Here is a 22,398-nt window from a genome sequence, read left to right on the forward strand (position 1 = left end):
GTGCCAAAATACTTTCTCAATCAATAAACATTTATTAAATACCTACTATGAGCCATCCATATGGGGAACCATTGGTTACAGCAAATGGAAAAGTTTTGAATGCTGTGGATAAGTTCACTTACCTTGTATTATGTTAATGAAAAAGGGAAGGTCTTTATTATACATTAATAGGCCCATGTGACCTGTCTGAGTCCCATGGAAGTCTGAGTCATATAAGCCTGTGGTGGGAGGAGCTTGCTGGGTTGAGTAGGAAGGGTGGAGCTGAACTGAGAGGAAGTGAGACAGAGCAGTATTTCAGTAGAGCAAGATTCACGACCTGGAGGATGACCACAAACATGCCTGAATGGTTCAGAATTGCAAAGTATGAAAAACTCTATGTAGAAGGCAGAGGAAATATAACATTTATTTAGAAACCAGAGGATCAAATCCCAAGACCAGCTACTCCAGTTCGATATCGCAGTAATTATATTCCACAACCAGTAGTCCCACCAGTGTAGCAACAAGGAAATTACAACACAGTATTATAGCGAGCAACCAAGTCATCCTGTAACCTTTCCCCCTACTAGGGCCTTCCCTCACACAATCACTCTTGAGTCCTAACTCTTCGCTCAGCACTCTCTTATGCAGCTCTGTCAACTCTGGCTCTCTCAATGTCTGCTCTTCAGTGCCCTCTTGATGTCTGCTGCCTCAACTTTTTTTTTCTCAGTTCTGCTGCTCTCAGTTCTGTCCCTCTTCAATTCTCATTCTCTCACACTCTGGGCTCTCTTTATATACAATCCTAGCTGGCTTCTGATTGGCTAGAACTCAGGTCTCTCACTGAATTCATGATTGACTAGAGCTCAGTACACATACCATTGGCTCTGGTCTCAGCAACTCCCTTTAGGGCCCTGAGGGCTTCACACCCAAATCAGCTTAGTGCCTGGTAAGTAGAGGCTTTAGGCCTGCTTACAAAGATACAATCAAGCTTTCCACCTAGCCCCACTGAGGCCTATTGGATGGGTGGGGAAGATCTTTGATCACATTAATACTACAAGCAGTCAGAGCTGGGAGAGAGAGACACACAGAGCAACATCTAGTGTGAGTGAGAGAGGGAGCGATTTTTGCTTAAGGGAGCTTGTGTTGTGGGAAGGTGTACCAGACACCAGAGAACTATATCCCATAACCAAAGGCTCAGCTCCCACAGCCAGTCAGTCCACTTCATCATAATAGCAAGGAACCCAAAACATTCGATACAGAATATCACAACATGGAGCTTCAACATCCCAAAACCTTTCTGACCCCCTGCTAGGGAATCCCGAAACAAACTCACAGTACAGCTAAGTCAGCCTGTTCAGTTCTAACAATCATGAGGGCGGCCATTAGCAGCCATAACATCTTTCTCTCTCTCAGCATTTCTTGTGACATAACTTCCTTTTCCTGTCAGCAAGCTCCTCCTACCACATGCGACTTAGGTTTCCTGTGACGTAAGCAGGTCACATGGCCTATTAATGGGTGGGAAAGATCTTCAAATCTAAATTGCTACTACAGAAGTTCCTATGGGAGAGAAGGCCTGGGGATGTTGGTACTCCCTGTATTGATAATGTATATAGATTTCTTTGTTGCTATGATGGATTTGGCTTTCTGGTGTTAGGATTTGGCTTTCTGGTGTTTGAATAAATGTTTTGGTTTCACCTTCAGTGAAGAGAGTCTGCTATATTTTGTGATTCAGAACTATGCCAGCATATTCATAACAGCCGTAGCTGCTGTGGGTATTGCATTGGTGCTTCATTTGGTGACAAGGATGGGATTGCAAAATATCAGACCTCTACTTAGAGGCAGGAAGGTTTTAGGGAAGGAAATGGATATCTCAGGATGGGAAAATTTACCTTATTCCTCCCTGGTAAGAGAATAGACTAAAAGCACAGGGCTCTGTGAAAACTGGGAACTGAGGCTATAGAAAGGAGGATCCAGAGATTTAGAAAGATGTTTGCAAGGAATACCAATAGAACTGGGGAAAGAACTGGCAGGGGTGTGTAGGAGAGGCTGGGCTTTGCTAACAAGTTGTCATATTATGTGTAAAAGCAGAGGCAAGTTACTAGAGGAAAGGGTTCAGATGAAAAAGGAGTTACTTGGTTTGCATGAGAAGCATTCTGTGCCACAGTGTTCCAGCTTTCCTTTAGAAGAGCAAGCCAGAAAGAAGAAAAGGCAGCTGTCAATTTAGTTCAGAAAAATAAGCAAAAAAGTAACAAGAGGAAGGTGCATGTAGCCTTTGCACAGGCTGCGCTTGATTGGGGCCCAAACACCTGCCAGGAGGATGCATGGGAGGAGAATGAAACAAAGTCAGATGAGGAGGCTTGGAGGAATGCAGAAGTTCACCCAGTACTAAGAAGGAAGCAGGAGAACCAGAGATGCCACACAGTGTTTAGGGAAATAATTGAGGATTTTACTCAGCAAGAGGTCACAGATATTTTGAGTCAATTCACCCCCCAAAATGGGAGAATCATTAGTCTCTTGGATGGTGGGAATCAGTGATGAAGGAGCCAGAGGAGTAGGGATAGATAACATAGATGGTTTGAAATTCATAGGTATTAGTCAGAATTCTTTTGTACAGCAAGCTTTTAGAGATTACCATATGCAAGGAGGTAACAGTGCAACTAATCTATCAGCTTTAGCTGCAGAAGGATGCAGCAGACAGTCTCCTACTGACTCTATGTGTCCTAATGGAGACAGACGCTGGTATTCGCTTAGGGACTGTGTGAGAAAGTTAAAGGAAGAGGTAATGAAAACAGCAATTATGTTGGTAGACACAGATACATATCATGGTACCCCCTGAGCAGTTTCTCATAGAAATTTAATAGTGAAGACAGCTCCTCCTGCTTATAAGCACCTAATCCTGACTTTACTAATTAGGGAAATAGGGCACCGTCTTTTGGAGGTGCTGGATAAGATTTCAGTTAAGTGAGAGGAATGGGGAAAAGATAAGTTTCCTCAAGAGAGAAGAGTAAGTAGCCAGCAGATTCAAAGTCAGAATAGGTTAACAAGGAAGGAATTATTTACTACTCTATTAAGAGCGGGGATAGATTTTGGAAGAATAGATGGTATCCCAACTAATGAATTATATAAGATGTACCTAGAAAAGGGGCTTAATTTTAGACTGAATAGGGAAGCAAGAACTGTCCCTACAGATCCTCCTGAATCTTTGTATCCAAGTTTGTCACACCTTTAGGGAGAATAGGAAATTGGCGAAGCCTTAGCTCAGATTAAAGAAATACACAGAAGTAAGGAAGTTGGAATTAATACAGTTTTAGTGGGTTCATGGGCTCCAGAAGCATGGCTGACCCTATATTTACCCTGCTTCTGGTTGTTATCTCCTTATTCTTTTTGGCTTTTCAACTTGCTTCCTAGATTTGTTTCCTGTGGGTTTGGTGCCCTTTACCTGTAGACGCTTGACTACTTGAGCTGGACGTCACCCCCTGCCCAAGACTGTGTTGCATCACCCCTGGACCTGGCATTTACCATGCTCCAGATGCCGGCTAACGAACTGACTCCTCGAATGGAAACTCCTGGGGCAGGGACAGCTCTACATCCAATTTCAGCAGGAAGTAGCTATAGGAGAAAAGACCTTCACCCTTATCCCAAGGGATTTTGGGCCCCATTTATTTGAGGGGGGAATGATGGGGTGCTTGTGCTCAAGCCCCACCCTAAGATATTGTTTTATGTGCTTATTTTGTGTTATTCCTGTTATACTGTTGTACAGTTCTGTTGATGCCTGTTACCCCTAAACTCCCATTGACCTGCGTGATGGATATGAAAGATCTTGGGGCCAAATTTAATGGTAATACAATTTGAAGATCTTCGCATCCATTTTATAGGCCCATGTCACCTTTTTGAGTCACGCGGAAGCCTGAGTCACATGAGCCTGTGGTGGGAGGAACTTGCTGAATGGGTGAAGCAGGAAAGGTGGAACAGAACTGAGAGGAAGTGAGACAGAACAGCCAGAGCTGGGAGAGAGACACACATAGAGCAGTAAGCTAGTGTGAGTGAGAGAGGGAGTGATTTTTGCTTAAGGGAGCTTGTGTTGTGGGAAGGCCCTAAGGGAGGGAAGGCTTGGGGATGTCTGTGCCCCTGCATTGATAATGTGTATAGATTTCTTGGTTGCTATGACACATTTAGTTTTCTGGTGTTAGGATTTGGCTTTCTGGTGTTTGAATAAATGTTTTGGTTTTGCCTGCAATGAAGAGAGTCTGTTATATTTTGTGATTCAGAACTATGCCAGCACATTCATAGCAGCCGTAGCCGCTGTGGGTATCGCATTGGCACTACACCTTGGTAGTGTACTTTCCAGGGATGTACACATTAATTATGAGGTTGATATACCCATTGCCAGAGCTAGCTCAGTGTTTGGGAGATTCCAAAGGAAAGTGTGGGAGAGAAGAGGTATTAGACTGATGTATTGTTAATGTATTTTTGCTTAATTTGAAGATCATCCCACCCCTTAATAGGCTCATGCTATCTGCTTAAGTCACACGGAAGCCTAAGTCACATGTGGAGGAGGCTCTTGCTGAACGGGTGGAATGAGAAAGGTGAAGAAGGAAGTTGTTAGAGCAGTTAGAGCTGAGGGAGAGAGAAGAAGCAGCAGGCAGCTAGCTGTGAGTTTTTGTTTGTGGGAAGGTCCGAGTAGGGGGAAGGCTTTGGGATGGAGTTGCTCCCTGTAGTGATAGTGTGCATTAACTTCTTTGGTGCTATGATGGATTTGGCTCATTGGTGTTGGGATTTGGCTTTCTGGTGTCTGAATAAATGTTTTGCTTCTGTCTTCTACATGGAGAGTCTGTTATATTTTGAAATTCGGAACCACGCCGGCATATTCATAGCAATAGCAACTGCTGTAAATGTTGCCTTGGTGATACAACTGACCACCAAACTGAAGGTCTACCAAGCCGTTGTGCTGACCTCACTGCTGTATGCCTGTGAAACTTGGACAGTCTACCAATGCCATGCCTGGAAATTGAATTGCTTCCATTTGAATTGTCTTAAGAAGATTCTGAAGACTACCTGGCAGGATAAGATACCAGACACTGAGGTCCTCTCTCCAACTAAACTGCCAAGCATTCAAACTCTGCTTCAGCGAATGCAACTCTGATGGGCTGGCCACATTATTTGAATGCACAATGTATGCTTGCCAAAAGACTATTTTATGGAGAACTCACACAGGGAAAACATTCACGTGGTGGTTAAAAGAAGCAATACAAAGATACTCTCAACATTTCTCTTAAGAACTTTGGAATTGATTGTGTGACATGGGAGACACTGGCACAGGACCGCTCAGCCCATGTCAAAGAACGTGTTATGCTCTAAGAGCAAAGCAGAACTTGAAACAGTTCAAAGGAAACACAGGATGTGCAAATTTAGAGAATCCACCCCAAATGTTCACATGGAGTATCTGTGCCTGACCTGTGGTAGAGTATTCTGAGCTTGTATTGGTCTGATCAGCCACAGTCAGACACACTGAAATGTGACTCTAGTATAGTGATGTCATTTTGGTCCTCTTCGAGAAGGAACCAACCAACCATGAGCTAGGTACTGTGCTCAGTGCTGGGGATACAAAAAAAGATAAAAGATAGCCTCATAGGGGAGATAACATGCAAACAAATATACCAAAGCAAGCTACAAACAAGATAAATAGGAAATAATTAACAGAGGGAAGGCACTGGAATCAAGAGGGGGTGGGGAAGGCTTCCTATAAAGGTGAGATTTCAGTGGAGGCTTAAAGTCAAGGAGGTCAGTAGTTAGAGCAGGTGAGGAAGAGCATTCCAGGCATGGGGGACAGTCAGAGAGAATACCTGGAGCCAAGAGATGGAAGAGTCTTATTCATGGAGCTATCAGGGAGCCAGTGTCACTGGATCAAAGAATATGTGTCAGGGAGTATGGTGTAAGAAGACTAGACAAGTGGGAGAGGGCTAGGTTATAAAGGGCTTTGAATGAGAAACAGAGCATTTTGAATTTGATCCTGGAAGTAATAGGGAGCCATTGGAGCATACAGAGTAGGTGGTGACATGGTCAGACCTGTATTTTCTAATATCACTTTGGTGGCTGAATTTGGTGGTTTTTGAGGTCCAGTGGAAGGGCAGATAGTAAGGTCTGTTGATTCTTCATTTTTCTGGAAGATTTATAGTTAGTGATTTCTTGCCTATGAAGGGGATGTGAATGGCCACATTCATCCTTCAGTTAGGGGTCTGGTGGGTCCTGAGTCCATGACCACTGGAGATTGGGAAGGGGAGATCCTGGTGGGCAGGGGTTGGGCTGGGGCTATTGTGGGGGATGTGTTTGGAAATGATCATCATATTTTCATTTCTTTTATTAGTCAGGCAAACACCTCACCCAGTTGATGAGCCACCCAAGAGACTGTCAAGACTTTTCTTACTCACTCCCTTTCCAGAATCATCCTGAGTCATCTAGGTATGGATGCATCTGGGTTAGTGAAAGTGAAATTCTTTTATATCTTCCTCATCCAAGAGTGCAGGCCATGCGCCCTCCACCAAGGTCCACATCTCCAATTGAATCTTTCTGAGGATAAGTATAAAAATGTTCATTCCTCTTCATTTCCTTAGTACATCATTGCTCCAGCAGCAGGTTCCTGAGCCTGAGCGTCACCACAAAGCTTCCATAAGTCTCAAGGAGGAGGTGTTTAGCAACACTGCAGGGGAAAGGGGAATGTAGCTTTGGAACTTTACCTGCCTCTTTGATACCCTGGGAGAAGTCCCTGTCCTCACACAAAGTAGGTATTTAACAAATATTTGTTGATTTGAATTGAATTTTGTTTCCAAATTTAGTTCCTTTGCCACAACACTAACTAAATTTGTAACTTAGGGGCTGTGACACATGTATTTGAGCAATGTATTTGAGCAAAAGTATTTGAGCAATGGTGCAGAAGGATCCCTGAATTTAGAGTTAGAAAATCTGGGTTCAAATTCTAGCCCTTACTATGTGACTTGGAGCAAGTCTCTGAGTCTCCGTTTCTCTATTGGTCAGAAAAACAGTTGGACTAAATGATCACTAAGTTTTCTTTCAGCTCTAGATCTCCATTCATAGCAACCTCAGGCCATTGTCCACTTCTGACTCCCTTCTTAAAACTCATTTCTGAGCACCTATGAACATCCGTCTGTCTTCTTGCACAATCCTAGACTGCATGAAGTAGCTTCCTACTCTTTCTCTTCAGTGTTTTTGGTTACTATTCCTTTTGTTGCCCTTTAGATGGTGTCTCAAAAGTCCTGGTTAAGTTTTAAGCTATTAAAGCTTAAAGCTGCACTAACTTTTGGGATAACTCTGTATGTGCTGGAGTATATATGTGGGAGAGCTGGGCTCCTCTGTGACCATGTTAAGTGGAAGTCACATTTTGTAGTTTTGAGTCTTTCCTTGTAACAAAGATTAAAAAAGAAAGAAAAGTTTAGCAAAGCTGTCATGTCGATCACTTCTGACAACAGAAGCGACATTCTATACCCATGGTGCCCCATCTTCCTAACAGAAAGAGGGAGGTACATTTTCTAATTCCTTTTTTGTAGCCATAACTAGCTTTCTTTAAATTCACTTTTCTCTCTACTGATTCTTGCTGTTTTATCAAGTGATATTGCTAGTAACCTTCCACCATTCTCCTCCATAATAATAAGTGCTATATAAATGATAATTATCATTACCAACATTAATTCTCTTTAACAGATGTGGGTGTATAATCTGGTATTATTTTTACAGTGGTCCATTTGCAAATACTTATTGTAAGCACTCAAGCATAAGATGACTAAACATTCTATGAAATGATGTTTCTTACTGCCTTTGAAAACGTGATAAATCCAACTCTGCCACGCCTTTCATTTGTCATGCCCAGGACAATCTACAAACCATCTTTCTCTTATCTTCTACTTCCTTTTATCTTCTGATTTTATTTATAGTGAGAATATCAATATTGATAACATTCAGTTCCTAAGTTAGTATTTCTACTGGAAAAGGATATCACATTTAGAGGACTGACAGCTAATTTCCTTGGCAGAGATACTACAATAGTTTGCCATTTCCTTCTCCAGTTCATTTTTATAGATGAGGAAAATGAGGCAAATAGGGTTAAGTGATTTGCCCAAGGTCACACAAATAAGTATCTGTATCAGCAAGGCAATAAACATAACATCCATGATAACTGTGAATATGCCTATGTAGCTCTGTATTGCAGAATATAAGAGACTTTCCATATAGAAGGTAGAAGTAAAACATTTATTCAGACACCAGAGGACCAAATCCCATAATCAGTAAGTCCAATCCATCCAAGCAGCAACCAACTCCCCAAACCAGTAACCCCACTTTATCATAACAGCAGGGAACTTAAAACACAACATCACAGCATGGAGCCTCACCATCCCACAACCTTCTGCCCCCCTGCTGGGGCCTTCCCACAAACACACTCACAGAACAGCTAGCATATCTGGGTCTGCTCTCTCCCTCAGCTCTAACTGCTTTCAGCATTTTCTGCTCCACCCTTTCCTGTTCCTCTAGTTCAGCAAGCTCCTCCTACCACATGTGACTTAGGCTTCCTGTGATGTAAGCAGGTCACATGTGCCTATTAATGGGTGGGAAAGATCTTCAAATTTAAATTACCATTACAGTGTCTGAGGCTAGATTTGAACTCAGGTCTTCCTGAGCCTAGCACTCTATCTACTAGGTCTCCTAGCTTTGTTGCTTCATCGAAAGAAACTTTTTAAAATTAAAATGAATGAAAGTGTTCTTTCATCAACCACGAGTAAAACAGGATTGATAAATCTGGCTATACTATTTAATATGAATATGCGAAGATGAGTTTTGACAAAATCATTGACAGATTTGCAGAAGTTAAGCCTTGAAAAGAGAAACTATAATGTTATTTATTCATTATTACAATAGACTAATATGTAACTAGACAGTGGGTCTCTTCTCTCTAGGAGGAAATAGTATGTAGGCATGTTTTTTTTTTCCCTTTTAAAAAATAATGCAATTAACAAGTGTTAATCCATTCCTTTTTCTTTTTTTTGTAATGTAGTATTTATTTTATTTTTTACTGGCGTGATTACATATATGAAGTTCAATAAAGTAAATTCTGGCCATTATTATTATCACTAATTTCATGATTACTACTGAAAATAATTTTGCCTTAGAAAGGATGGGGGTGTTAAAAATGGATATACTATGGACAATGAATATGCTAAGTATGCCACTGCTCAAGGCCTTTTTATCATGGCAGAACCTTCTACAGTTTGCCCTCTGTGAACACAACCCAGAGCCATATCCACATAAATCGTTGAAGCAGGACTTTGTAGAGAAAATTTATTCTTGAGTTTTAACCAACTTTCCCTTCTTCCTGGTTAAAGGGGATTATAGACAAGATTGGAACTAGGAGCTCATAGTTCCATAGACTCTATCTTTAAATTTGTCATAGCATTTGACTTTTCTTTCTCCCTATGCATTATTCTAAAGTCCCACTTTACAGAAGAGGTAAACTGAGGCCCAAAGAGGGGCCATGACTTGCCCAAGGTTGTGCAGTCTTTAAATAGCTAAACTGGAATTTACCACATGCCCCCTCATTAGGTTGTGAGATCCTGGAGGTCAGAGATTGTGGCACTCCTCATTTTGGGGTCCCCTGTGGTAGGCTCAGTCCTTTTGGACATAGTGGGTGAACTATGAAGTGTTTGTTGAACGTTACTAGCTAAAATTTCCAATAGTATAATTTTAAAGTTTACAAAATTTTTTCCTAACAAAAACATGAAGTTGGTAGGGCAAAGATTATTCTCATTTTACAGATGGCTGTCCTATACAATAGCTCTTGTTAAGTGATTTAGTGTGTTGTAAAGAAAACTTAATGAGGGGAGGAACTCATGATCCACCAGGTCTGTGAGTTTGTCAAGGCTTCCTGGAGGAGGCAGCATTGTGTCTTCTTTTGTAATGTGGTTGTGTCTGTTTGTATGGGTGACACCTGGCCTTGGCAGTAGCCAGAGGAGTCCCCCCATGTAGCCACTTAGAGCTTCCCAGGTTTGCTTGAGGGGAAACTGGCCACTTTAACAATGATCAAATAAGATCGACCATACAAAGAATATGTAAAGGGCTTGGCAAACAGTAGACTGGGTGAAGGACCTGATGTCAGAAGACTCAACTTCCTGAATTCAAAACTGGCTTCAGACACTTAATTGCTGTGTAGCCTTGGGTAAGTCACTTAACCCTGTTTGCCTCGGTTTCCTCATCTGTTAAAATAAGCTGGAGACGGAAACGGCAAACCACTCTAGTATCTTTGCCAAGAAAACCCCAAATGGAATCACAGAGAGTTGGACACGACTGAACAACGGCAAGATAAATGGCAACCTATTATCATAACATAGGAAGTTCTTAAGAAATATTTAATTCCATTATATTGAATCTTACAGGTCGTTACAATGATCCGATAGAACTCCAAAGGACTCATAATTAAAAATGCTATCTGCCTTTAGAGAGAAAACTGAATTTTGAGGGCAAATTGAAGTATTTTTTCCACTTTGTTTTTCCATGCCTTTTTTTCCCAACATGGCTAATATGTAAATATTTTAAGAGATTTCACATTATAATTGACATACTGCTTGTCCTCACAATGCATGGGAAAGGGACTGGAAGGAGAAAATTTGAAACTTAAAAATTTTTAAAAAATTAATGTTAAAAATAAAAAAAATTATTAAAAAAAGAATCTTGTTGCCTGGGGTGCATTAAAATCTATCTCAGGGTAACTGCGGATGGAGGCGGGAAGTCTCACAGTTTTCCCCGAGGCACGCATGAGCATTACCAGGGAACGACCAGTAAGGATGAGAATTCTGGCTTTGCTTCAAAATGTTTCAAGAGGCACGTGGCGGGAGGGACGCCTTGCCAGCGGGTCTGTGGGGGGGGGCGGGAGGGGGGGCAGGGGTGGTGGGGGGGGTGGCGAATGTGCACCTGTGCACGTGCGCAGTAGGTGAACTGTGAAGGAGTGAGGCTCGGACAGCTTTACCCACAGCCAGAATTTCAGTTTTTCCAGATCCAAAAAAGAGGGTGCTTTGAACCTTGGAGCCTGAGAGGGCAGCACTCGAAGGGACCTGGTGGCGCACGTGCTGGGGGGTGGGGTGGGGTGGGGGGAGGAGCTCCTCCCCGTCGGAAGGGGGAGGGGCAGGTGGGCGGGGCTAGTAGCCTGGTATTTCTCCTGCAGGCGTTTGGCTCCCACCAGACGCGGGGCGAAGCCTGCCCGTGTGGAGCGCGTCTACTGTCGTGCTCAGTCCGCCCCCTTGTCCGTTCATACCCGACCATGCTGCGCAAGCTGACCCTCGACCAGATCAACGACTGGTTCACCATCGGCAAGACGGTGGCCAATGTGGAACTCCTGGGGTCTCCTCCCACTTTTCCTGCCGGCCCTCCCGGGGTTGGGGCGCAGGCTTATCATGGCCAGGCCCGGGCCGAGGTGGAGGCAGAGGCCCTGACCCAGGCCGAGTTGGAAGCAGAGGCCCTGGCTCAGGCCGAGGCCGAGGCCGGAGCCGAAGCCTTCGAAGCTGAAACCGAGGCGAGGACGGAAGAAGAGGCGCGGAGACCATACCCCAGTGACCGGGAGGCCTCTGGTTCAGGCGGCATCATCGGCAGCGAACAGGCCCATGCTCGAGCCTTGGCCTCCCCGGTGGTTGGCGGGTAAGGGGCTGGGGGGACCCTTTTTTAGAAATGGGGAGGGGCTGTGTATTGGGGGGAGATTTAAAAGAGGGGAAGGACGCCCCAGTGGAAGGAATGAACAATTGTAACTATTTCTTAAAAAAGTCTCTTATTCATTCTCTTCCTCTCCCCCCTCCCCCCCTCCTTTTCACATCCATCATCCTTAGTAACCCCCTGTAACAAACAAGTGTGATTAAGTGAAACCGACCAAGATATTGACCACAACGTGTTTCTCTACTGCTCTGTCTCTCCGAGGAAAGCGGTGGGATTTGCTTTAGCCTCACAGGCCGAGGGTCGTGGGGATCGTGGGCATTGTGGATCGGGTTCCTTCTGCGTCCTTCACTAGCTGTGCCACTTAATAGGCGTCTAGCCTAGTTTTTCTGAACATTAATATTAGGCTCTTCTTACCGATTACATGCCATTACATTCATGGGCCACACTTTTGTTCGGTTGGTTTTTCAGTTGATCAGCACCCGCCGTATTTCTAACTTCTTACCGCAACAGCCTTTGTTGAATTGCTCAGTGTTTTCTCCTAGTGTGTTGAGATTTACCAAGTGCTAGCCTTGCAACCCTCCGAGGTGGTCGTTATGAGTATTGCCCTTGTTCTACAGAGGGAGAAAGTGAGGCCCAAAAACTGATTTACCCAGGGTTACACAGCTAGTAAGCATCTTGAAGGCTGTGAAGAAGGCTTGCTTTATCTTTTTGCCTCCTTTCTCTCTGGTGCAGCGTCCAGTGTTCGCCCTCCCCTCATTTTCCCTTTCTTCATTTCAAAAAAACTTTTATATGTACTTGGCATAAAATGAAAACGTTAGGTTACGCTAAGAAATTAAATTTTTTTTTTAGAAATTTAAATTCTTTCTTCATGAACTTCATTCTCTTGTTTGACTAAAGGCATATTTTGGGTTCGTTGTAGGATTATAGATTTGGGCTGTAAGTGACCCAAGAGGTAATCATCTTATAATTGAAGAAACAGGCCTAAAGAGACTGGACTTGCATGGAAGTTGTATGTTCTAGAGCTGGATTTGAGCCCAGATCCTCTGACTACATTACTCATGATGAATTTGGGCTCTTGCTGAGGTTGGTGAAGGGTATTAGGCCTGGTCAGAATAACAGAGAAGAGTGAATTAATAAGCAAATTATGGAGGGATAGTGAAGTGTATTTTTCAAATAGAAGAGTTCTTAAATGGAAAGTAGTGAGAAAATTAATTATTTCTATGAGAAATACTACTATTCTTATTTCAGGACCTTGATTAGCTCCCCCTAGTCATTTGCCAAAACTCGCTATTTCTACATCCATAATATTTCTTCTCTCTGACTTACGGAGTCACCCAGCCCACCACCTTAGTTCAGGCTCTTATCACCACTGGCTTAGATTGCTGCCATAATCTGTCTTCTCCCTGGCCAGTACATTCTTTATACCAGAGGTATCAAAGTGAGTGCAGCTAGAATCAGATTAAAATGGAATAGGGAAATATTTAACAAGATAAATAAAAATACACTAAAACATAAATCATATTAACATGTGGTTTTCTAAGTCAGTATAGATGTCCCACCAGGAGCCTTATGGTTGATTCTATTTAAGTTTCATATCACTGTGCTACGCCGCTGCCCAAGTGATTTTCCTTAAGCACAGATTTCACTATGGTACTCTCCCACTCAAATTCCAGTGGCTTCCTGTTACTTCTAGGGTCAAAGGTGAACTCTCCTTAGCTTTTAAGGCTTTTTACAACCTGGCCTCAATCTAACTTTCCACTCTCAATCTAGTTTATTCTCCGTCCCACAGTCTCTGATCTAGCCAAGCTGGCCTTTTCTGACTCTTGCTCATTCTTGACATTCCGACTTCATGCCTAGAATGTTCTTGGCCTCACATTTCTCCAGGATGCAGCTCTGGTACTATCTTGTGCACTAGTGCTCTGCTGATTCCCATCCCCCGCCCCCTCCATCCCCAGCTGCCAGTCCCCTTTCTCCCAAACTGCTTATGGTATTTCTCCTCTCTGTGGATTTGCCTCCCCCATTAGAATGGAATCTCCTTGAGGGTAGGGATTGTTTCATTCTTTGTATTCTATCTGCAGTGCCGGGCACAGGACCTATACTGATCAGAAGTGCTTGTTGAGGGATTTATTCCAGTTTCTGGAATTGAGGCTTTTGAGTTCTAAGACCTTGTATATCCTTGAAATTTAATGATCATTCGAAATTAAAAGCACTTTCCACCTTTGACATTCAGTTACCTTTTGAGCTGTTTCCACTACTGGAGGCCCGCCTCTCTTGTTTAATTGAGAGGAAAAGAAGTCAGTACAATGGAAAGAACTCAGAATTTGAAGTCAGATGACTTGAGTTTCAATACTGTCTTTGCCACTGACTGACTACTTTTGTGATCTTGGGCAAATATCACTTTGCCTCTGGGACTCTGTTTCCTTATGTGTAAGGGGAGGAAGTTGGATTTGATGACTCAAAGGACTTTTTTAATTTTAAATCTGTGAGCCTATTAATACATAATCTTTTCCTCTTCAGACTTGTCATAGCACTTCGCCTGGCTTTTCCTGGCTTTTATCACATATTGCCCTGCATCATACTCATTAGTGCGCAAGTTCTTAGGAATGAAAGCTGCATCTTAGAGACCATCTAGTACAATCACTTCTTTTTACAGAGGGGAAAGCTCAGGCCCAAAGCAGTGGCTCCGCCAAGAAGACACAGGTAACGTTGTGGCTGGGCTTTGTCTTCTTTCCTCCTATTACGATGTTAGATCCTGAGTCCAGGGTCTTTTGTCCTTTTTTTACCTTAGTATTTTAAGTGCTAAGCACAGTGCCTTGTACATATACATATTTAACATGTTAGTTGAACTGAATTAACTCGTGTTTCTGCAGTGCTTTAAAGTCTACAGAACATTTTCTTAATTGAAACCACACTAATTCGCTTCGTGTTAACTGCTAATAAAAGTGCAGAAGTAGTGGAGGAAATGGCCTTGCCTTGAATGAGATATCAGTGAGGGATATGGGAAATTATTATAGTGACTTGAAAAAGATTAAAGCATAGTAATTTTGTCATGGGCATTAAGTGTAACCAAGGGCCAGATTTCTGATGGTCTCAGGACAGTCTAAAAACTGGCTGTTTTCTGTGCCCTTTGCCACTGAGGGTTCTCGTTGTGCATTTTACTGTATTAGTAAAGAACACATAAAACCTATTTGTTTTCCACAACACATTTAGTTTCCCCCTGCAGTTCAGTAGTAGTACTTCTGTTATGCTGGTGCAGTTGAATTCATGTTTGTTGAAACTAATATTTCATTATACATGATTTTGGTTCTAGGGCTTATTTTTATATGAATAAGAATGTCTGTTCATTTTCATAGTACTTTAAGGTTTGAGAACATGGCTCACCACCCTGTGCCTTATGTAGGACATGTATTCATTCCTAATTCCATTTTACAGGTGAGGAAACAGACTCAATCACAGATCTGATAAGGGCCAGAGCTAGGACTCAGCACCAGTTCCTGCTCTAAGTCTAGCCAGTTTTCCACTACTCCATGCTATCTCAGAGTTCCTTTGCATGTTTTTGGTGATTCTACCACTTGGCATATATTGACTAACAGTTATCCCTGCATTCTTGAGAGTAATAAATGGTTAACATTTCTAAAACAGCATCCTTACAGCAACCCTGCGAGTATTTATTACTATTTTTACAGGTGAGGAAATGGAGGTTCAGAGAAGTCATCTAATAAGTTATAATTTTATTGGCAGTGTTGAGTTTCAGGGGTGTTATGAAGCATAATCGTCATTTTTAAGGAGCTCTCCAACGGCTGAAATAAGAGAATTTGGAGCTTGGATGGAACTTGGGGGTGATCTATCTGTTCCAGGCCCATCATTTTGAAGATGAGGAAAATGAAGTCCAGAGCGTTGAAGTGACAGTAAAGTCAGAACCACAATAGGAACTCAAGTTAGAAGATTGCAAGTGCAATGCTCTCTCCATTATACCAGAAGAGCACATTTTACAGTAAATTGGCAGTAAAAATGAATGTAATATAAACTAAGTTCAAGGAGTCATCAGAATGGTTCGGGCTTAGAGGAGAGTTTCTAGTACAGTTTTGAAGGAGGTAAGGGATCTAGGCAGGAGAAAGGTGTTCGCAGGAAAGGCCAGGGCCTAGTTGGAAATTTTGGAAGGTAGGAGTAACAAGTCTTGTGAGCTACTGCAGAAGGGTTAGTCCGACTGAAGTGGAAGATTCTCTATAAGGGCTGTAATGCAAGGTGATTTTAGAGACCTTGGAGATGGTTAAGTCTCTCTAATCTGGCTTCTGATCTCACCATCCAACCCAAACAGCTCTCTTCAGAGTTATCAAGTGATAGCTTAAATTTCCAAATCGAACGGCCCTTTTTAATCCTCGTCCTTCTTCACCTCCCTGCAGGCTCTGACATTGTTGATTGCCTCCTAAATATTTGCTGCTTTCTAGGTTTTCGTGAAACTCCTCACTCCTGTTTTTTCTCTTACCCTTCTGATTGCTTCTACTCAGTTCCCTTTTTTGAATCTTTATCCAGGTCAAGTCCGGCTAACTATGGCTGTCTCCCAAGGCTCTGTCCTGTGTTTTCTTCTCTTCTTCCTTTAAACTATTTTTCTTGGAAATTTTGTCAACTTCCATGGATTAAATTATTATTTCTATGCTGATGATTCTGAAAGCTGTTTATCTAGCCTTAACCTCTGCTGACTTACAGTCTTGCTTCTCCAGCTGCCTGTTGGACGCTTCATACTGGATGTCCCCTGGACATCTTCAACTCAACATGTCTAAAACTAAATTTGTTATCTCCCAAACCCTTCCTGCTCCTGGACTTTTTACTGTTGAGGGCAGTCATTCAGGCTCCTAACAAAGACATCATCTTCAACTCCTCTCTCTCTCTCTCTCTCTCTCTCATACTCTCTTATACTCTCTGCCCTCCCCCCACCCCCCAGTATCTGAGCTATGATTAGGGCCTGTTGATGTTACCTTTGCAGCTTTGCTCCCCCTTTTCCACTCTGATGCCGCTACCACCCTTGTGCAGGCCCTCATCGTCCGTATGCCTAGACTGTTGCAATAGCCTGCTGGTTCATCTCCCCACCATAAGTCTCTCCTCACTCTAGTCTATCTTTCACTCAGTGGTCAAAATGCTCTTCCTCAAGCACTCATCTGACCACATCACATCCCCTACCTCACACATATACTCAGTAAACTTCATTGGCTCTCTGTCATCTCAAATAGAAAACACTGTGTTTGGCATTCAAAGCCCTTCGTAAGCCGGTCCCTTTCCACCTTTCCAATCTCATTATACTCCCAGCACCTTCCCCTATGTACTCTGCCCTGCAGTGAAACTGGCCTCTTTGCTGTTTGCCCAAGACTCTTAACTCCAGCCTGCCTAGAGTACTCTCTTTCCTCATTTCTGCCTCCTGGCTTCCTTCAAGTCACAGTTAAAATCTCTCCTTCTCCAGGAAGCCTTTCTTGATTCCTGTTAATTCTAGTGCCATCCCCTCGCTGATTATTTCCACTTTATCCTGTATCTAGCTTGGACATAATTGTTTGCACGTTGAATGAAGAGCAGACTCTTTTCCCTTTCCTTGTATCCCGAAGCATATAGTACAGTGCCTGGCACATGGTAGGTGTTTAATATATGCTTATTTACTGACTAGCTGTTGTGATTCTGGTCAGGTCACTTAAGTTCTCACTGCCCTAGGCACCTCTCTTAAGACTGAGCTGCAGGTCTGTATATGTAGAGGATGTTTCTTCACTGGAAGTTCCCCAATGAAATCATAGATCACAACCCCTCCTCCCAACCCAAAAAACTTGTTTGTAAGCATGTAGTAACCTTTTAATGGTGATTCCTTTACCGATTGTGGATGTATCTATTATGTAAAAATCTAAATTAGACTTTTTAAAAAGCTAAATTAGAATGATTATTTACTTTAAAAAAAGATTCAGTAGAGCAATGTTTCTCAAATTGTGCTGCTAGGAAACCTGAAACATACCTCCAGTCTGCTTGAAATGAACCATATGTTATTTGTTAACAGGCATAAACATGATTTTAGAGGGTTTACCACAAGGGTTCGGCTTAAGCTGAAGGGTTCTACCATTGTGAAAGTTTAGGAGCTGCTGCACAGAAGGGTAGTTAGAGAAATAGTAAGCCTCCCCTTAGAATGCCTAAAATGTGAGAAATACATCTCTTGTGAAAATTTGTCTAAGATACTTTCCTAGACGATCATTTCCTTTTTTCCCCCCTGAGGGAGGCCAGAGAACATGGCTATAAGTGTCCTTTGATTATCGTGTTCATTCTTTAGGTTTTTGAAAAGCTTGGATATTCTGAGGAAATTAATTTCAATGTTGTTCATTTTAAATTCAACCAAAAATTTTAATTTTAATTCATTCTAATTTAGACTTGACTTTTAAACGTTATTGTCTTGTAGTTTGACTTCACTGAACATTTATTAAGTTCCACTGTGTAAAGATACTGCATTAAATGCTGGAGTAAATGCAAAGTCATTATAACAAGTACAGTTGGTTTGTTGATCAGGAACTCCCCGGATCCACCCCCATAACTGTAACGCAACATGGTACGTGGTTAGCTCAAAATAAATACTCTGGTGATGGTGGATAGGACTGTGATGACAGAATCTGCGTTTGAAGGACTTTGGAGGTCATCTAGTGCAAACTCTACCTCGTTAGGGATGTCGTAAAAGAGATTTCTGTTAAGTGGTCACCCTCTGTATTCTCTTTCAACATCTCCAGTAACACAGAACACACTACTTATGGAAGAAACTCATTCCACTTTCAGTTATTAGGAAGTTAAGCCTTTGAGCCTGAGCCCAGTTTCTTTATAACTTCCATCCATTGATCTTTTTTGTCATTCCCCACGCCACTCTTACTGGGCCTAGGAGGAACATTTATGAAGCCTGAGTCTGTCTCTTTATTATGGTCTATAGTCTTATCAAGTGGGAGTGAAAATAGTTGATTTTAAAAAGATCTTGTTTCTGACCTAGGGGATGGGAAAGCATTGATAGAGCCTTGTTTGCAAATATTTCTGGGTCTCTGAATCGCCATTTTTCCTCTTTCAGTAGATACCTAGAAGCTCCTCAGGGAGCAGGCTCGTGGGTTCATTTAGAACCTTTTTGGTCTGAGGTGTCACAGTGAATAGGGGATAGCTATTTCAGTGCCATCATACAGAGGGAGTTCTCAGAGCATACTTGAGTTTTCAACACTTGCTCTGTGGGTACTCTTACAGTGCTGCATTCTCCTGGCCTTTTTCATTCTGGAGCTGGGAAGGACCCAAGACTTTAATCTAACCTCTTATTTTACAGAGAGGAAGTGGAGATCTGGAAAGGTGGTGTAAATGCTCCAAGAAGCCTCCTTTTTCAGGGCCTTACTGATAGATATAAGGCCACAGACCTCTGTTTTTCTCAAAGATTTAAGCTTCTCCAGAAAGAATTTGTAAATTTTAAAGAATTTTAAAGAGTAAATAACAAATACAAGAGAGAAATGAGATATTAAAATATGAATTTCCTTTTTTATTTGGATCCACAGTTGGATTTATTTACATTTGAGTCATCTTGATTTTTATTAAGGCCTGCCCTTGTGGACATTTACTGCTATTACTGGGTTTGAGATTTAATTCAAGTAAAACCAAAAATTTTAAAAGAAATTTGGTGAGGGAGAAACTGGAGCTTATGCATTTGCCCCTGTCTGTACAGAGGTCTTAATTTTGGGATTTAATTCTTTTTTTGTATGTTTATTTAGAGATAGAATTCAAATTTTAATTTTCTTCATTTTTGCTGACCTTAAGGGCCTTGTGTAAAGTCTGTCTCTTGGGTACTCACCTTCTTGAATGGTTAGGATTCATGAGTCTTTTTCATTTTTTCATAGAATTATTGTGAATCTCTGAATTATAATCTTAAAGGTTGTCAGGTTATTTTTACACTTTGAGCTGAGAGGGAAGCCTATTTGAAGTTAAGTAGTGTGTGATTTTTGTTCTAGGAGACTGCCAACTATTAACATGGTTAAAACCCAGACCATTTCCTTCAGTTAATCTGGAGATTATATATGCATTTCAGGATGCTGCTTGTGTTTCAGATAATTGTTATGTTGTGAGTACAATTGATAACTTGAAAGCATGCATTTTATTCTACGTGTACTATTTAAAAAAAATTGTCCTTGCTATCCACATTTTACAAAGTGTTGGTTACATTCCAAGTACATAAAATTGGTTTGTTTTCTGTAGTATATGCTAGAGCTATTGTAAAAACAGGGAAATGTTTCAGACATTTACTTAAGAGAGCTACGATAACAGTTAAATGTTACTGCTAAATGAAAACTTCTTTTGCACAGTAACTAAGGATAGTTCTAATTATAGAAAATATAAGGACATCCATAAAAACTGTAAACTTTTTACCTGGCAACAAAGGGAAACATGAAATCATCAATTTTCTCATTTCTAGGTTATATTTCATGTTGTAGGTTTAAGTTTGAAACTGTACAAATAAATAGTTGAGGGATGATGAATCACTTAAGTTGATGGATAGTAATATGGCAGATTCCATATTCTCTGTGAGAATGCAGGGAACATATTTTTTGTGTTTTTATCAATGTAACTTGAAATAGTGGGAATTTCTTCTTTGTCTGAATTCTTGGTGCTTTCACCTAGAACTCCAAAGTGGACAGAACAGTTTGTAGTCTGTGTGTCTTCCAGTTCCTCTTGTTGACTTTGTTTTTCTGCATTGGTTAGAAAATCTCTTAACACTTGCTTGAAGATGTAGACTATTTCCCACGGCAAAACATCATTTTCTGCTAAAACTTCTCGAAATCTAGAAGAAAAACTAGTAATGAATATCTAGCTTTGAAATACTCAAGGTATTTGTAGTTACATTTTAAAAAAATCCACAGAGCACTGGTCAAAGAGATTTCTGTATATTTTTGAATTAATTTTTTTTAGGAAGGATTAGAATCCTTTAAAGTTTTGTTAGTTTTCCTTTATGTTTTGTTGATATAAACTGACTTTGCCCTGAAGGGTTTTCTGTACAGAAATGACATGAGTTCATTCTTCTTCCATCCTTATGTGGCCTTTGAAACATTATATAAAAATTTTAGTGGAAGATTTCTGAAATTAAAGTAGTTATTGCTAGGAAAGTAGTGACCATTATCTAAGTGATTAAAAAAATTAATGTAAACCCATTGTCACCTGTAGGATTATGATTTAAATGAATCATTTCTAAGCTTGAAACTGTATTAAATAATACAGACCCAGTGATGGTATAGAAACCTTGTACAAAAGGTAGTATTTGTTATACAGAAAAGAATAAACCATATTTTCTTTTGGGCCACGCAGTCATAAAAACATACTTTGAATACAGGGACTTTATAGTTGCTTTCATGTTTGATAAATACAGCTAAAGAATGAACATAATTGCTTAAAATTTCCAGTTTAAGTAGATAAGGTGTTTAAGATTAATGTCTGTAAACATCTTAAAAAAAGAATCCTGTGTTTGTACCTGCTGAGAATAGTCCCAGTCTGGCAAGGTTGAACTTGTGAGCAGAGAGCTTCAAGCTGTCTTTGTTCAGTAGCTGGGATGGTTGCTTGGGGATTCTGGTAGTTTTTTAGCCAGTTGTAATCCACACCAGTTTTTTTCACTTTTTGTTCATTTTCAATCTCCTGTATTAATCTCTCACGTTCTTTTAGGTGCCATGTCAGCTCCCGAAGCAGAGTCTTTGTTACTACATCTGAGCCTGGATAGTGTGTGGATTTATGGGATTCTCTTTTTGACCACTTCATCCAGCTAAAAAGTGGCATTTTATAATCTGTAAAAATCACATACATTTATTAATCGTGTAATAGACTCTAGAATCACTCTAGGGCAGACTTGGAAGTGTTTGATGTATTTGAAGTGGATTTGATACAGAGTAGTATTTCATTGTACAAGTTCAAAATAAAATTGGAAAAAGGAAATTATGAAATCTTTCAATATGTAACCAGGTTTTGGCAAATAGGCAAGACAGCTTAAAAACTGGATAAACTTATGGTTTGTTCTCATAAATACATTGTTAGTACAGCACATTTTTTCCTACTAGAATTATTTCAGTTTAATAACTTCTAAAATAATTGGTAATGTTTGCTACCATGAGTATTAAGTAATAAATAAGATTTAACATTTTGGAGAGGATTATCTAAGAATAGGTGTTTTCGATCTATGTTCTATAAAGAAAAAAAATGAAAACATACCTGTTAAGTTGTTTCTGTCCAGTGTGTGGTGGTTGTGGTTCAAAAGAGTTTTGCTTGAAGTGGAGACTTTATTCAGTCATATCCTGTTCTCTTGGATGTGTCCACTGTTGAAAGAAGCAGCCCGTCTTATTTAATTAATTAACCTTTTAAACTGAGTTCTTGATAAATTACTTTCTCTGTTGGGAATACGCTTTTGATTTCTTTGTTGATGAGGCTGCTGCTTAATTCATCTTGTTTGATTAAAAAATACAACTGACTTTATTCTCCTTGAGGTCCATTATGATCTTTTTTCTGAATGTAGTTTTGCCCATGGAAGCAATCTGAAACAAGTAGGTAGAGATACAGATGTTTGTTTCAAAATGCTTGCAAATATGTTGTTGGTAGTGAGATGAATAACACTAGTCTGAAGCAACTACAGATGTGCTCCTAGCTAAAGTTAAGACTGTCGCATGATGTGATGCTTTGCTGTGCATAGCTGTAGGTCACAGTTTA

General features: G+C 41.0%; 2 protein-coding genes across 2 annotated transcripts in view; one reads left to right on the top strand and one right to left on the bottom strand.

The window, feature by feature from the left end:
- The first annotated feature begins 11,293 nt into the window (after positions 1 to 11,293).
- Positions 11,294 to 22,398, top strand: part of TDRD9 (tudor domain containing 9) — a 224,348-nt gene continuing 213,243 nt past the window's right edge. The window contains exon 1 of the mRNA XM_036751321.1: positions 11,294 to 11,545. Coding sequence (XP_036607216.1) covers positions 11,294 to 11,545 — 252 coding nt within the window. The remainder of the gene's footprint in view (positions 11,546 to 22,398) is intronic.
- Positions 19,244 to 22,305, bottom strand: RD3L (retinal degeneration 3 like). Its single transcript, XM_036751322.1, has 3 exons — positions 21,907 to 22,305; positions 21,179 to 21,485; positions 19,244 to 20,494 (listed from the first exon to the last, which is right to left on the bottom strand). Exons 2-3 carry the CDS (start codon positions 21,475 to 21,477, stop codon positions 20,197 to 20,199), a joined length of 597 nt encoding a protein of 198 aa, XP_036607217.1. The 5' UTR covers positions 21,478 to 21,485; positions 21,907 to 22,305; the 3' UTR covers positions 19,244 to 20,196.

This window comes from Trichosurus vulpecula, chromosome 3 (genome assembly GCF_011100635.1).
Source record: "Trichosurus vulpecula isolate mTriVul1 chromosome 3, mTriVul1.pri, whole genome shotgun sequence".
Lineage (NCBI taxonomy): Eukaryota > Metazoa > Chordata > Mammalia > Diprotodontia > Phalangeridae > Trichosurus > Trichosurus vulpecula.

Bases quoted from the DNA above. Each gene is read 5' to 3' on its own strand.
- RD3L (XM_036751322.1), bottom strand. From the start codon at position 21,477: ATGCCACTTTTTAGCTGGATGAAGTGGTCAAAAAGAGAATCCCATAAA. The intron at 20,495-21,178 runs GTACAAACACAG...TTTTTCTTCTAG, and splicing joins ACTGGGACTATTCTCAGCAG to ATTTCGAGAAGTTTTAGCAG.